Raw genomic sequence first — 16,678 nt, 5'->3', positions numbered from 1 at the left:
TTTATGATAATGTAATAAGTGGATTCCCTATACGCATTAGTTATAGGGCTTGTATCAGCTATTTTGAATGTCAAAATACAGTATTTATCACTTACATGGCAAAAGAAATGCTATATTAAAAAAAAAATCATGTTTTCAAATAATGTTTATCATACAACAGGATTTTATGGAATTCATAGTCAAGTAAAATTCATACAAAATAACATGTCCCCATTTACATTGTAGATAATACTGTTAGGGCCTATAGGGACCATTTTGAATTTCACAATACAGCATTTATCTCATGCATGACAAAAGAAATGATATGTTTCGCTAGAAAACATGTTTTTACTCGGTGATCACAATTACATGCATTTTATAGTTCTTACTCTTGTGAAAATTAATTTCTCCAATCGCATTGTACATAATGTATAATGTATGGGGTTTATGGCAGCCATTTTGAATATCTAGAAAATAATTTTTTGTCAAAAATCGTTTTTTCAGAGAGTATTTCACTCCTGCAACACAAATACATACATTTTATAACCAATGTGCTGGCAATTTTATGATTTTCATGGGTAATTTGCATATATTTGGCGGCCATATTGGATTTTGCCAATTTGCGGAAAATGCACGAGTGGCATCATTCAGATTCATAATCAGCACCCTCGAATTGACAAGAAACCATAAAATAGTATTGTATATATGAAAAAACAAGGTTTGGTCAATTTTCTATGGGGCCTATCCTGGACTTTATTCCTTGAAGTTGACGTTGTTCATTCATTACGTAATTTTTTCATAAACCCACTCGTATGAGATAGCAAGGACTTTGATATCTGTCTGCATTTCTTGAAAAAAAATCAACAATCAATGACATGAATGCCCATGACTATCTTAACATCGTTGAAAATTGTCTACTTAATTCCACGGATATAGGTTACTTGACCGATGGATTTCATTGACATGGCAAAGCTTTGCCTCTAATTAAGCAAACGGGACGATTTTCTCGTTCTTTATGGACTTTTTTTTTACTCAGACCCTCTTAACAGAGAATAAATTAAGCCAGAATAACGGAAGTAATTTTAAGAAATTCATTTTGCCATTGTTAGAAGTAGTTCGAGTTTGCAGTTCACTTCACACATTATACGATCCTTTGTTTAATCAGGAGAGCATGATGAGTATTACTATTACCTAATCGTTTACCTAATCGTGTCTCTGATTGTAATCTTTTTAATACAAACACATTATAAGTTCACGTATCCTTTGGCATATAGGGCATTTAATTGGAAGTAAGAAACACGAATGGCAAAGAGGGGATATGCTTTAGCCCATATAATGTATAGCCTCTACTCATCCCTCGGCATGGCCTCCATTTGGGCGACACATATTTTAGTTTAATATATATCCTAGGGTGCCGTTTCGTAAAACGTGATGTAATAACTAATTTGTAGTGAAAGTTTAAAGATAGTGATATAATTCAATTTGATTGGCCGACAGTATGCATTTGTTATTATAACAAGACTTTAAGAAGGCCAGGTTATCACAACCCGCCATGCTCAAAGAGAGCATATCCTTTACAACATGATCTAGGTGGAGGGGGTAACCCCGGTACCCCCCCCCCCCACACACACCCCGCTTCCGAATCTGCGCTTGACCGAAGTTAGCTTTGACATTGACGATAGCTCTCCATTTCCCCATGTTTCACACAATTAATAACATCTGATATTTTGTCAATTTATGTCATCAATATGAAAGTGTTTAACAAAGTTGGTGTATTGTACTATAGGAATATTAGACGAAATGGGCATTGTCTTATTTGTAAACTAGACAAATTAGTTGTGACTATGCTAATGGAATGGCTATTTACAGTTTAAATCATTATTGGGCAATCTTGTATGAAACGGAACCAGATTCGATAATTAGGAGGCTCTAGAACAAGTAGGAAATTCCCGGACTTTATCCTTTAAGTTAGTCATGAGTTTAATCAATAACTAATCAACGAGCTTCGGCTAATCGCAACATTACACAAAGGTATCAAGAAAAGACGACGAAACAAGTGTGAAGTCCGCCTGGTCATTTGAGGACTTTACAGTTAAACGGGATATGTCTAACCCATCAGAAAACAAGCCGATAAATAGGTAAGTTTCTAAACTGATCTTTTCAAGCATTTCGAAAACATTTAATCCATTCCATTCTAATTAGCCGTTCTCATGAATTTTTGGGAATGCAAATCCTGTATCATGTAATAAATACTTCTATTAGTCAGAGTGTTTTGGAGATAATAGATATACAACATAAGTCTATATTCATTCGATAATCTACACGGGTTGATCACGAGACATGAATTTTGATATTTTTCTCGAAGCATTTTATTTCCTTTTCGATACATGATAGTAAATCAATATTTTTTAAAGACCTTTCATATTGTGTCAAACCCCATACTTCCGGCTATGGCTTTTGTTGATATGAACGTATATTGTTTAATAATTTTTTTTTTCAAATTCATATGTCTTAATTGGTAGTACCATTGTAACACTGTTTTTTTATATTTTCATATCCCTGACATTATAGAGAAGTAAAGACCTATTCAAACATGGCCGCTTCACCGAACTTTGACGCGGTAAGTAAACAGGGCAATGTATTCATTATTTTTTTCAAAAAGGAGGTATACATAAATTTACATTTGTTTACACAGGTTTACGTAATTCCATACAGATTCATTTACCTAATCTGCATGGAATATATGCAATGTAAATTATAATGGATCAGGGATCGACTAAAGTACAATCCTAATAAACATACATTAGCAATAATCGGATAGTTGTCTTCTGATTATCTCAGACAATATATATTATTAATTTAATTGAAGTTATCATTTTTAGTAGAAGTAGAAGTAGTAGTCATTGGCGGCGGAGCAGATTATCTTTTGTGTTTGGGGGGACGCAACAATCTATTGTTGTTGTAGTAGTAGTAAGATTTCGTCGTCGTCGTCGTCAATCAAAAAATCAATAAGCAGCTCAGCAATTAATCGTCAAATTGATCCACATTGTACTGCACTCAATCAGAATGAGATAAATGGGTACCTATTCATAAAATGCTCGTGTGCAATTCCATAAAATATGTGTGTCCGACCCCATGTAAGTGAGACCTTCATGAAATTTTCTTTCTCTGATTTCTTGTTCTTTCGACAGTCTGTAATGTTCTCAAAGGACCAGGACTTGGTCAGTTTATAAAGTGAAGTAAAACTTGAGAAAAAAGGGGCTGGACGTACAGAAAGGTTGATTATTTTATGGAACTGGCCTTGTGCGTTGTTAAAGGCTTGTCGTGCTAAAGCGAGGGTAATATCATAATATCCAAATTCAATGTGGAAGCGCATAGAACGTTAATGGTATGAGATATGCGCATCTCTAGAACTGAATATTATTATCATCATCAATTTGACCAATTAATCGATTCATCAATAAACAAATTTATCTATGTTGCCCTGCATAGATTGAGATGCAACCGGGTAAGAAGGTGGAATGGATGACCAAACCTGACCCAAGCCAGGTCACCGGATGTCCTCCTGGTCTCGAATACCTCGTCCAAATCGATCAGATCCTCATTCACCAGATGGTCGAGATCTTCGAAGGTGACTCTACAACGCATCGATTTCTTTGAAAATGCTATTGAAATCACAATGGAGAGCCGAGAGGCTTTTGTCGAAAGTTGGTGGACTGGGACAGCAGATCATCCGAAGATTTGCACCGGACGAACAATTGCAAATATGTCGTTGTACAGAGTCAAGAAATTCCGATGCTGTCCCGGTCCACCAACTTTCGACAAAAAGCCTTTCAGCTCTCCATTGACTTTTGACTTGCATTCTCAAAGGAATTGGTGCGTTGTAGAGAGTTTCCCCGTAGTAAATGCGAAAAGTCTGGAATAAAAGCTTTTAAGCCCATCGCACACTATGCGATCCGATACGACGAATTTTTTTTTTATCGCATTTTGCATGAAATATGAAAGTTCCAAGAAGAAATAATATGTTATTTGAAGGTCGGCCTAATGTTAGGAATAGTAGATTCATAATTTTACTTTGCGACAAGCTCTCTGATCGGAGTAAAGTCCAAATCGGCTTCGAGTCGCAGCCGATGATGACGTCATTACGATTTGGAATTAAATTGAATTTTTATTCCTACAAGGAGGCTCGAACTTGACTGAATTTCAATTTCTGAACTCTAATCGCTAATATATTCCCGGGGGCCGTTTCATAAAGCTGTTCGTAAGTTAAGAGCGGCTTTAAGAACGACTGGTGATCCTTTCTTACGCGCTAAACCATCGCCAATGAATATACCATTTACCACAAGAAAGGATCACCAGTCGTTCTTAAAGTCGCTCTTATCTTACGAACAGCTTTATGAAACACCCACCTGATTGGGATGTTCATATCAATTGTTATTACAATTTCTTTTAAATTCGGATCGCAACAGATAGTGGGGGCTGGGCTTTACAATCTTGGACAATAGACGGATTCCAACTAAGTTCACTAGGTAGAGCAGATTGCTAAGGCATAAATCTGGTGACCAGGTTCCCGTAAAGCCCCTTTCACAATTGACGTACGACCATTTGCGACCTTTTGGTCGTGCGTCAGGCTGCAACAGGCATCAATCGCTAGTCATCTCATAAGATCGCACAGAGGCTTTCACAGTTGCAACAGCTGTCGTACAACAAAAACAACCAGTAAACCCCGTTGCACGAGTAAGTCGCATATGCTCTTATTGTGCTCGTGCGATCACATGCGAGTGTTGTACGAGGGATTGCGAGTGGAACGGTCGCATACATGCGAATGAAACGGTAGTGCAATGTTGTAAGCCGTTGCGATCGGTCTTGCAACAGTCTTATGGCCCATATTATTATCGCAACCAGTCGCAAGACAGGTCTCAGTACATGTAGGTCGCTTTCACATGTGCAAGTGTTGTACGACCTCCAGTCAAGTAAATGCGACTACTTAGTTGTGCCACCTCTCGCACCAAGTCGTACAACGTTGAACAACACTCGCACGATGATCGCCCGAGCGATGGTACGACCCCGGGTACGGCCTGATGCGAGTGAATCGATCGTATTTGATCGCGTTCGGATTTTGAACATGTTCAAAGTTCAGATGTGACCAGTCACGACCACCTCGAGTTCGTGCGACCGTCTACAACGACTGCGAGTGCTCGCAAGACACCAAGAGATCGATCGTGCAACAACTAGAAAAAACTGTTGCAGGCGGTCGTAAACTGGTCGGACGTCAATTGTGAAAGGGGCTGAACGGTCGCATACAAGCGAATGCAACGGTAGTGGAATGTTGTAAGCCGTAATTTCGATCGATCTTGCAACAGTCTTATATTATCGCACCCAGTCGCAAGACTGGTCTCTGTAGGTCTCCAGCACATGTGCAAGTGTTGTACGACCTCCAGTCGACTAAATGCGACTATACTTAGTTGTGCCACCTCTTGCACCAAGTCGTACAACGTTGAACAACACTAACACGATGGTCGCCCGACCGATGGTACGACCTGTTGCGAGTGAATCAATCGTATTTGATCGCGTTTGGATTTTGAACATGTTCAAAGTTCAGATGCGACCAGTCACGATCACCTCCGACCACCTCGAGTTTGTGCGATCGTCTACAACGACTGCGAGTGCTCGCAAGACACCAAGGGATCGATCGTGCAACAACAAGAAAAAAATGTTGCAGGTGGTCGTAAACAGGTCGTACGTCAATTGTGAAAGGGGCTTAACTCAAAGGTTAGCGATTAATCGTACGCTTGATTTTCACGATTGATTGCATAGACTACAATGTACAATCAATCGTGAAGATCAAGCAAACGATTAATCGCTAACATTTGTGTTACGGGCCCCAGGTCCTTGGATCGGTTATCTGGTTTATTTCTTATAAGAATGTAATTTATCAATTTACAACTTTTTCTGAACTATTTCTCAGCAACTCTTTTTATAGTTATTATTCTCAGCAACTATTATTATTCCGGTCGTTATGTGGTGCAGATGTTTTTCAGCAATTTTGCACAGGCGTATTGGTAGTGTAGATAATCTTCGGCACCCTGATTTCGGCATTGTCATGACGCAATGCGTCATTTTGCGCCGAATTTAGTTTTCGTACCCTGTGCCTCTCATCCATGCCTGACATACACACTCTCTCTCTTTCTGTGTGTGTGTCTCCCCCCTCCCTCCATCCCCTCCCTTTCTCTCTGCCTCTCTTTCTCAATATCTTTCTCTTACTTTCCCCCTTTCTCTACTTTTCTTTCTCTCTTTTTTCCTCCCCTCTCTCTCTTTCGTCTTCTCTAGTCTTATCTTTTTACTTTTCCCTTGTCCGTATATCTTGATTTATCATCTTCTCAATCCTTGCGTTCTCATACTATCTTGTCCTTCTCTCCAGCCTTCTGTATGCCCCCTCTCTCTCTCCCCCTTCCTTTTCTTCATATCATTTCGATTCTTTTTTTTTTTTTTTTTTTTCTTTCTTTCTTTCTTTCTTACTTTCTTTTTTCCTTTCTTTCTTCCTTTCTTTCTTTCTTTTTCTTTTTTTCTTTCTTCCTTTCTTTTTTTTTCTTTTTTTCTTTCTTTATTTATTTATCTATTTATTTATTTATGTATGTATTTATTTAATATTTTTTGGTATGTATCAATTCTACCTATTTTTCTGGATCTGATTAAAATCTTCCCTAACCACCCATATTTCTAAAGCAGTTTTATCTTATATTCTTTTTATAGCTGTAACAAATATTGAAATGAAGAATAAGTACACCATCAAGAATTCTTTGGGTCAACAAATATTTTATGCCTTCGAAGGTGAGTCTTAAGTAAATCATCACGCGTAATATATGTTTTTAATACTTAAATCACAAATCCATACATATATAAAAAAAAAATGTATTTATCAAAATCGCAGTCATTCTTTGTGCTATTGAGCTGTAAATATCTATATTATACTATCATTTACACACCTATTGCACCTGACCGACTCAAGTAATATTTGCCATAAAATAATATTTCGTTTGTTATTAAAATAGGGTCCGAGATTTTGTATTGGATTTTACTTCCATGATGTAGCGCGGTGTATCCATGTTGATAAATGAATAACCACCAAACATAACAACAAGGAACACTACGCAGATGAACTTGTGTTTTCACAAATTTTCTCATTGATCAATTATTATTAATTTGATCAATTACTGACAGTTGCTCTTCCAGTAGGATCAATATTAATGAAATCAAAATATCCCACTGAAAAAAAAGTTTTTTTCCCGCGAGCGACATTTTGAAATGCTGAACAGATCTTCATCCATTTTGTTGAAAAAATTATATTGTATGAAATCATTATAAAAATATACACACAGTTCTTTCATCTTTCATAGCAGGTACTTTTATTATTAAGATTTTTGAAAACTTTACTATATTTGTTGTTTCCTCCCAGAATCGAGCTGTTGCCATCGTTACTGGTGTAGACAAGGCAGGGGTCTCGATATTCATGTCATTGATAATGAACAACGGGTGAGTTAGCTGCAGTCACATCAACGAAAACGACTCCATACCGATCAAAGCTATTACGTTATTACCAATGACATATCATCGATCGGTTTGGAGTCAGTTTGCTGGTGTCACTGTAGCAAAATAATGATCAGTGGAATATCTAGGTGGTGGTAATTCAAGCCAGAGTTTTACAACCCTTTCCTTAGTCTAGACTTTGCATTGTGTCCCCTCTTGTCTGAAAAATACCCCTTACGAGATTACAATACCCTTTTAAAGGTTTTCACCCCTTTGAAGGGATAAAACGTTCCTGTCAGAGAATTTTGAAAATGAAAGAGTGTATTCTTGCACCCCGTCTTCTTGTATGACGTCCTGAGTCCGCCTTGAAATTAATCACGAATAAACGTACAAAATTTTGTTTTCGGGGTATGCTTTAATTTGTTTTAGCTTTCAACATAGGCCTACACACAATGTTCCGTCCATTCTGTAGGCGCCTAACCTCTGGTCCTCTGGTCATACCGGGCTACAAATTCTTTCTAAATTCTTCCGAATTCTTCATTATGAACCCCTTATCCTTTTCCATGTTCTCTCTAGGAGGTGATGAAGATTGTTCGGCCATTTCAGTGCTGTGCTGGATGCTGCTGGTGCGCCGATACCGAGTGCTGTGCCTACCTCATTCAGATAGAAGCCCCACCGGGTAACATCATCGGTTATGCCAAGCAGACGTAAGTTCATGAATTATACACTGTAAAGCTGTGGTGTTAAAACTGACACCAGTTGGTGTTAATAGAGGACCACACTCTGAGGTATTAAAATTACACCCCAGAGATTGAACATGACACCACAGAGTGTAAATGTAACAACCAAAGGTGTTGTAATAACACATATAGGTGTAAAACTAACACTTGCCACCTTTCGCAATCCTCACGGACGCTGATTAGGGTCCCCTAACACAAAAGTTGACGCTTAATCATACACTTGATTTTTAAGATTGATTGTACATTGTAGTCAATAGAATCAAACGTAGAAAACTGCTCTACAATCAATGCTAAGATTTGTGTTACAGGGGGGTTACAGGCCCTACAGATCTGCCTTTCGTGTGCAAAATTCTTTCCCGCGACACCCGCGCGCCATACATGCATGTATTACGACTGATGGCTGGAGATATTCGAAATGTAGGACCTAAAATAGAATATGACATGGATAAGAAAGTGGTTTTTTCAAACAAATCGAGTACATATTGAGTGAGGAAAAACTTGCTAAATTAAGGCTTAGATATAGATCATTACAGTCCATCGAATCGATATTGCATTTAATGTGGATTATTGGTGGATGACTGGCAATTGATTCCATGGGTCAGATCACCTCTCATTCCGAACCCATTTTGCATGCGTTGATATGTACACAGCGTATGCAATACGTGTGAACATGCGGGTTTCTTTTGTTTCTTTCTACACAAACGATACGCCTCTAGCACACGATGTAAAGGGTATTATGTTTTACTTTCCCCAGCAATGGGGGGTTAGATTCAAATTCCGGGGGGACCACTTCCATTGATGAGTGGATACCAGGCACGACCATTGGGTTTCGAAAAGTACCCTAAACAAGGGAAGCAAGTCTTTTCCAAATTATGAAAATGCATCTTTTAACAATTATTTGGCTTGTGAAACCCTACAAGTATTGGAAATATATCCCTTTTTAAGTTCAGTATTTTAATCATCGTTTTTGACACCTTTATAACGTTACATAGGCCTATACGTAACGTACTTACCCACTCTTTCCCTTTTTACGCGTTGTTACGCCTGGTATCCACTCTTCAATGAAAGTGGGCCCCCCCGGGCGGCCTCTCGAGCTCTGGGAGGAACCAAATGTGGATTTGAAAAGTCGTCCTAAATCGGATATATCGCTGTTACCATAGTAGCAACCAGAATTTTGCACACGAAACGCAAATTGAATGTTTCCGTTCCAGATGCGAAACGAAAAAAAATTTCATGTCACACAATTTGCATTGCAGGACAGAGTTTTAAGGCCATGGCGACGGACCCAAAAGTCTCTTCCAAAATCAACTAACGTCGTAAATAAGCGTTCGCGTTCTTCCAACGAAAGGTCGGGACTGTCTATTTAACAACGGTGTAAAATAGCTGGTGTGGTCCTCTATGTACACCAGGTAACACCACAGTTTTTGCTGTGAAGGTAGTATTCGCAAATGCAACGGGAACGGATTCAAGACCACTGTAAATATATTGAAAAATGCACGTCAAATGACAATGAACAGCTGTAAGGTCTTCATCCCAATCACTACTTTTTTAACGTATCAATCTTTAACATTAACATGATTAAGGAACTTTAGTTCCACGGCGCACGACAGATTCAAGAACAGCGAAGATCTAGTGTCAAAAGCCCTTCATGACAATGAACAGCCAAGCGGGCTTTGTCGAAAATGGATGAACCGGAACAGTTACAACATTTTCGTCCTAAGTTTCGGAGCAGACGAAAAATTGCAAATATGTCGTTTGTCCAGAAACCAGGACAAAACTGATGTAATCACTCACCAATTTTCGACATAAGACTTATTGTTTCTTCATTGTCATGAAGGGCATTTGACAACACATTTTGTATATTTATTTAATCTGTCGTGCGTTAAAGAGCGAATACTCCCTAACGTTAGGATTGATACGTTAAAAGGTCTCTATGGGGGATAAGTGTACTGTCATATTGCATGTAACATTCCATTTGCTAAATGTGATGATGGTACACTGTTAGAAAATTTATACTTAAAAAAAAAAAAAAAAAACCCTCCAAACAAAGTCGAGAGCACCTGTAATCTTACTGTACTGTGTAAGCTTACATGCATTTGTGTAAAATAACAGAAAATTTGTATTTGGTGTATGTACCCTTCCAAATTAATTGCAATAAAACTGATTTCCCCTTTTTAAAACAGATCTGTTGTAGAAAAATTGTGGAAAATCATTCTTGTTATAACAAGTAACAGAATGATTTTGTTATTTCTTTCTGTAAAAGTTGTTTTTTAATTTTTCTTCTGTAAATCTTGTTTTTTCTAACAGTGTATATTATATTTGGTTTACCTGATTGCTGATAATCATTTATAAGCCTGTAGTTGTTGTATGCAATCAAGGATCTAAAGCTTTAGGTCGTATCCGAGAGACCTGGTAACAAGTACTGGTGCCTTGCCAAGGGGTAAGAGCTAGCACACCGAGTGACCACTGCTCTATGACTGAGTTGCCACGTCTCCTAAAGACTAATACCATGACCCTACTAGTCAGAGTAGTAGGTCCATGCTAATACTAACCTATATACTTCAAGAGAATCGTAAGTTTATTACATACTACATATAGCCATCGAGATTCTTGTTGGGATCTGAGGATACTACTTAACTTCAATTAGGCAGCTATACAGATAATGCAAATATTGGTAATTACTTCAAACTTAAGCTGAATTCTTTAATGATGACTCAATTCTTTGGTCTGTAGTAAGAGCTGGTGGTACCCTCATATGGATGTGATGGACGCCGACATGAACCCGATCCTGAAGATCAGAGGACCGTGCTGTATCTGTCAAACCATTTGCTGCAGATGTGATGTTGAATTTAAAGTAAGTCCTTCCAAAGACATATTCTAAATATTACCCCTTTACAACAACATGCCCATATCAAAATAGCATAGGTCGCCGGAAAAAACAGACCTATTTTGTGGAAAAATAGACTTATTCCCATAAACATGGCCGAATTTACAGGTTAGAAATATTTACTTATTGTAACTCCAGAAACTCGTTTTTCTTACCCTTATACCTGTCATAAAATGCACGTATCGTGTTTCGTTTTCATAGCTCAAATCACAAAAATACACATCTTACACTTTCTAGTCCGGCTTATAATATGTGCAGTGTGCAGGAAAATGACCCTTCTCTCTCCGTCATGTCTGTTTAGCCTCAAGGCTACTGATATGACAACACCAAATTAATTTATCATTCATAACTTATATGTTAAAGATTTTAAGAAAAATCTTTCTTTCTCTGTTGTCATGGTTACCTACTACAGGTGATGTCAAACGACCTGAGTAGTGAACTAGGTGTCATACAGAAGCAATGGTCAGGTTGGCTGAGGGAATGCTTCACGAAAGCGGATCACTTTGGTATGACGTGTAAGTATTCATTCTCTTCTATCGTTTTTTTGTAGTTTTGTCTATCTATTTTGAAATTGTATACATGAAATAAAAGTACTTATACATATGGCACAAATATTGCCACATCACAAAGGCATACAAAAAATCGTAAATAACAAACGATGAAATTTTACCGGTATAAGCATGCATGCTGGTGTCTCTCAAGGCAGCCTCATGTGGCCATTTTTATTTGATTACCATGATTACAATGATTACATTTTATCATTCTTAAATTTTACAAATCGTAGCCCATAACTTTATAATAAACTCACTAAGCTAATCTTAAGCAATTAATTTAATATTTTAACAGTTCCTTCAGATCTTGATGTAAAAGCAAAGGCAACTCTCATGGGAGCTTTGTTTCTAATTGTGAGTATAACATCTTTCCTTTTTCTTTTCAAAATCTATAACTCTTGAAATCGATCAACTTAAGAATTGATAGTTTTGGTAATATCTATACTATATTTTCCCTCTTTACTATTCCCATTGATTATTTAGTCATTCTGTAATTACTTATTTCTTTAAATTGAACATCTCATTTTCCCCCTGCAATGAATAATTTATGGACAATTTTATGTTTCATGTCCGTATTTGTGTAATCAGCGTAAAGATGTTTACCAATATGATCATGGTGATAATTAGTGCATGTACAATAATATTATGCAATCATGGGTACATAGACAAGTTTCTAAATGCACTGATTAACGGTAATAACCCATGTAGGCCTATCAAATTTTATACTTATTTATCATTCCCCTGTTGGAAAAAAAAATCACAGAAATATGTTTCTTCAAATTATGTTTATCTTTCAGGAATTCATGTTTTTCGAGCAAGATCAGTGAATGTATGCAGTTCTATCGACAGACTATTTCCAAAGGGATATCAAAGACAACCTGTAAAGGGCGCGAATAGGAAACAGTTGGAATGCACAACAAACCTTTGCTCTAAAGGATAGGTTATACCTTGATGTAAAATTGATTTTAAGAAAAATGGAGATATGTACTGATGAGGAATATTTTACAAAAATCCTACGAAGAATAACGGAGTTATGCATGTTGAAATTAGAAATTAAAATATTTGAGGTCATAGTCTAGTAGCTCCTCCCATTCCATGTACATTAAAAAAAAAAATTTATGTTTCACGATAACCGAAATTATTTATACATGTTTTTATAGAAGCGTTTACAATAACTGTGCTTGTTAGTATACAAATAATGCACGTAAGCGCGTGCATGCAGGGCCAAATAATGAACGATGTGCGAGAATAGCCGATGGTTATACAACTCCCAAGAATGTTCTGTAATCTGATTGGTCCAAATCGGATCACATGATATTCAGCGAATTGCACTATTGCATCCAAAATGCACTATCCTGCACTCTGACGTCATACCAAAAGTACTATCCTGCACTCTGACGTCAGAGTACAGGATAGTACGAGGTCTGGAATGATCTAGAATTATCTAGAATTTAGATCAAATAATAGCATTCGGGGCAAGTCAGTAACATGGGAGAGGAGGGGGTTGTATAAAACAAACGATGCACGCACTTAGAAGCGGATCTAGAGGGGGGTTGGGGGGGTTGCAACCTCCCCCCCCAAAAAAAAAAATCCGGGGACCATTTTTTAAAATCTTATCTTTTTTAGATGCAAGAAAACGCCATTTTCACACACAGATTTTCAAAAATTTTCCCTACTGTGGGAGGGGGGACACCCCCCTCCCACACCCTCCCCCCTCGCTCGCTCCGCTCGCTTGGACTCGGTCGCTACGCTCCCATGCATACCACCCCAACCCCCCCTTTATAAAAAGCTGGATCCGCCCCTGGCACTCTTGTGCATAGAGGACGTAAACGTAAATAATGAACTCTGTGCTCGACTCGCCAAATGGATAAACCGCACTCGGTCCTGCGGACCTCTGTGCGGTATATCCATTGGCTCTTCTCGCACATCGTTCATTATTTGGCCCTGCATGCCAGCGCTTACGTGCATTATTTGTATAATATACCACACCGAGGTCCGCAGGACTGAGTGCGGTATATCCATTTGTCGAGTCGAGCACAGAGTTCATTATTTACTGATTTAGGTCCTCTATGCACAAGAATGCGTACATTGTTTGTTTTATACAACCCCCTCCTGCCCCATGTTATTGCCCCGAATGCTATATTTGATCTAAATTCTCCATAATTATAGATAAGTCCAGACCTCGCACTATCCTGCACTCTGACCTCACAGAGTGCAGGATGGTACTTTTGGTATGACGTCAGAGTGCAGGATAGTGCATTTGGGATGCAGTAGTGCAATTCGCTGAATATCATGTGATCCGATTTGGACCAATCAGATTACAGAACATTCTTGGGAGTTGTATAATAGTTTTTAATGCACTAGTAATCTTCTTTGATACTTCCTGAGAAGAAATTTTATGGAATGCAAGGTGTGATTGATGACCGTATGCGACGTCCAAAATTTGAAGATCTTAACTCGCCATATTCGCCAAATACTCGTTAATTTGCTTCTACCCCAGGGTGACCTTCCCATTTATCCCGCTATCACACCGGTGAAACCGACCCCAGAACGGCAATAGCCATTATTGATATTTCCAATGACAGACCATTGGTCGTTTGTCACAGATACATGAGAATAAGGGTTTTTAAATGGGAAGCGAACTGATCAACAATTTGTTGTCTCTCATTGACTGTGTGCTGTAAATAACTAGTCGTAAAAATATACATTTTGAGATAATCATCAGTAGTACTACAGAGAATCAATTAGCATATCGTTTTATTCATACAGAGAAACTGATATGGTTTCTTTTGCTACTTGGTAACATTTAGTGTGATATGAATTTACTGAGTGGTGAATTACAGGGCACTGGGAACGATCTTTTTTTTACTGGGGGTGGTGATGTAAATTTGAAAAGCCAAAAAAAGGGTTCTCACTACAAAATGTAGGTCAAATTGGTCCAGAGAAATATGGAAAGCAAAAAAAAAAAAAAAAAAGGATTTTCACTTCAAAATGGAGGTCATGTTGATCCAGAGAAATTTGGAAAGCAAAAATAAGTTTGCAATACAAAATGGAGGTCATTTTGGTTAAATTTTTTAATTTTTACACATCTTCCTGAATACCTGGGTGTTGCCTATGGAGAATATTACACGCAGCACCCCCAAGGAAATTTTTAGGGGTGATTCAGCACCCCCGCCTCCCATGCAGGGCTATGGTGAATTAGTGTTCTATCATTCAAGTGGGCCTATATCACAATACTAAACAGCTCGGAATGCTTCATGATGCTGGCCAGGTGTATGAGTAGTTGAGGACGTGAGGTGGCGCTATCAGGGCTGCTGGTTCGTTAATGCTTTAAAGAAAATTCAAATCATTCATCGAAAGCGAGAATGAATAAATGCATTTAATGTTATCTCTATGCATATGTATTTATATCAAGGGATTTACACACTTGAAATGTTGGGCAACATACTGTCCACTGTGTCGGGTAATGTATGTTGGTAAAAATTTTATATATTCTGGGTAAGTATTATCCAATTGAGCAAATTTATCACCCAGTTATTAGTTTTTATTACCCAATTTGAACATATTTTAACCAATAGTTGTGTGGACAGTATGTTGCCCAGGGTTGGTTAAAAGTTTTGCCAAACTATTTTAAGAGCGTAGGCCTATATTCTTTGATTAAATTTTTGAAAACTCTTCATGCCGTGGCCAAGTGGTCTATAAGGTCCATGGCACCGTAAGCAAGATATTTAATCAACAGTGCTCTTTTATCCTATATTCAAATATATGAAGATGCTGTGCATGGTATAAGAATTGTTTTTCTGCAAATTGGATGCGATATGTTCGGCATTATCATATGCGAATCAGAACCCCATTTGTTATATAAATCCCTACTTATAGTATATATGTATGGACAGCATGTGTTTAAACTGGAAGGGCACATTTTACGTATAAATGAAATTTAAATGTACATAAATATCATTTCAAATATGTTATCTTCAAATAAAAATGTGTTTACGAAAAATTTTAAGGAAGGGAAAATGATGGCATATTTACTATATAAATATTACAATGTAACTATTTAAACATGTTAAAGGAAACAAGGAGTGACAATATCTTCAAAATGTTAGATCAAGTTTGATCCTGTTGATCAAACTGGATTCTTTTGATTAAAAATGTATTGTATTTTCTACCACGAATCGTTGTTAATCGTTCACTAATTGAAAATTGCCACTCTGTTCCCATTTAATCATTTAATATATGTTCCATGCTTATTGAGTTTAGAGATTATGCCCCGTATTCTGAATCCCAGTTTAAGTTAGGCCACGGTCTAATCTCTGTTGAAATGATGGGAAGACAAAAAAAAGTCAAAATTGCATTTACATTATTTTTCCTATCTCTACTTGGTTCGTTCCTCCTTTTTTTTTTAATGATGAAGAAATCTATTTCAGTAATTATTCCCACTCAGTTATGAATGATTTTTTCGAGTATCAAATTAGCTGATAAATTGGAACTTGTACTGTTAGAGATACTTGTCCCACTATCCATAGTTAAACCAAAACTTTAGATATAAAACCTGAGATCAGAATTAAGTCCACTGAAAAGAAAGGGGCGATGAAGATATGCAGGAACAGAGAGAGAGAGAGACAGAGAGAGGGGGGATAGCTAGCTGGAGGGACCGAAAAGGAGAGTGGGGGCTTCGAGGGGGTGGAAAAGGCAAAGAGATGGTAGCAAAGACGGAGGGTGAGGAGGAGAGAGAGGGGGGCCGGGGCACACAGAGAGAAAAAGATATATAATAATAATAATAATAGCTGGATTTATAAAGCGCTTTTTGCCTGAGGATACAAAGCGGTGCTATTATTACCCCGGCCATAACTCGAGCTACCATCACCGGCGCTCAGTGCGTGCGAGGAATTACTCCTGCCGGGTACCCATTCACCTCACCTGGGTCGAGTGCAGCACAGTGTGGATAAATTTGTTGCTGAAGGAAAACACGCAATGGCTAGGATTCGAAC

General features: G+C 37.9%; 1 protein-coding gene across 3 annotated transcripts; it reads left to right on the top strand.

The window, feature by feature from the left end:
- Positions 1-1,251: 1,251 nt before the first annotated feature.
- Positions 1,252-15,862, top strand: LOC129276246 (phospholipid scramblase 1-like). Of its 3 annotated transcripts, none has more exons than XR_010295643.1 (11): positions 1,252-2,117; positions 2,551-2,599; positions 3,472-3,610; positions 6,733-6,810; positions 7,436-7,512; positions 8,083-8,213; positions 10,980-11,100; positions 11,546-11,648; positions 11,980-12,038; positions 12,482-13,159; positions 15,327-15,862. XR_010295643.1 is itself a non-coding variant. In XM_064109109.1 (10 exons), exons 1-10 carry the CDS (start codon positions 2,083-2,085, stop codon positions 12,509-12,511), a joined length of 822 nt encoding a protein of 273 aa, XP_063965179.1. In that variant the 5' UTR covers positions 1,252-2,082; the 3' UTR covers positions 12,512-13,263. The 3 variants fall into 3 exon arrangements, 1 of the variants encoding a protein (XP_063965179.1); XR_010295644.1 differs by having other exon boundaries at positions 12,482-13,167; XM_064109109.1 differs by lacking the exon at positions 15,327-15,862 and having other exon boundaries at positions 12,482-13,263.
- The last annotated feature ends 816 nt before the right edge of the window (positions 15,863-16,678 follow it).

This window comes from Lytechinus pictus, chromosome 14 (assembly GCF_037042905.1).
Source record: "Lytechinus pictus isolate F3 Inbred chromosome 14, Lp3.0, whole genome shotgun sequence".
NCBI lineage: Eukaryota > Metazoa > Echinodermata > Echinoidea > Temnopleuroida > Toxopneustidae > Lytechinus > Lytechinus pictus.
This window is presented reverse-complemented; position numbering and strand designations above follow the sequence as displayed.

Excerpts from the sequence above, each read along its gene's own strand:
- LOC129276246 (XM_064109109.1), top strand. The coding sequence starts at position 2,083 with ATGTCTAACCCATCAGAAAACAAGCCGATAAATAG. Across the intron at positions 2,118-2,550 it reads GAAAACAAGCCGATAAATAG|AGAAGTAAAGACCTATTCAA; the intron begins GTAAGTTTCTAA and ends CTGACATTATAG. Across the intron at positions 3,611-6,732 it reads GATGGTCGAGATCTTCGAAG|CTGTAACAAATATTGAAATG; the intron begins GTGACTCTACAA and ends TTCTTTTTATAG.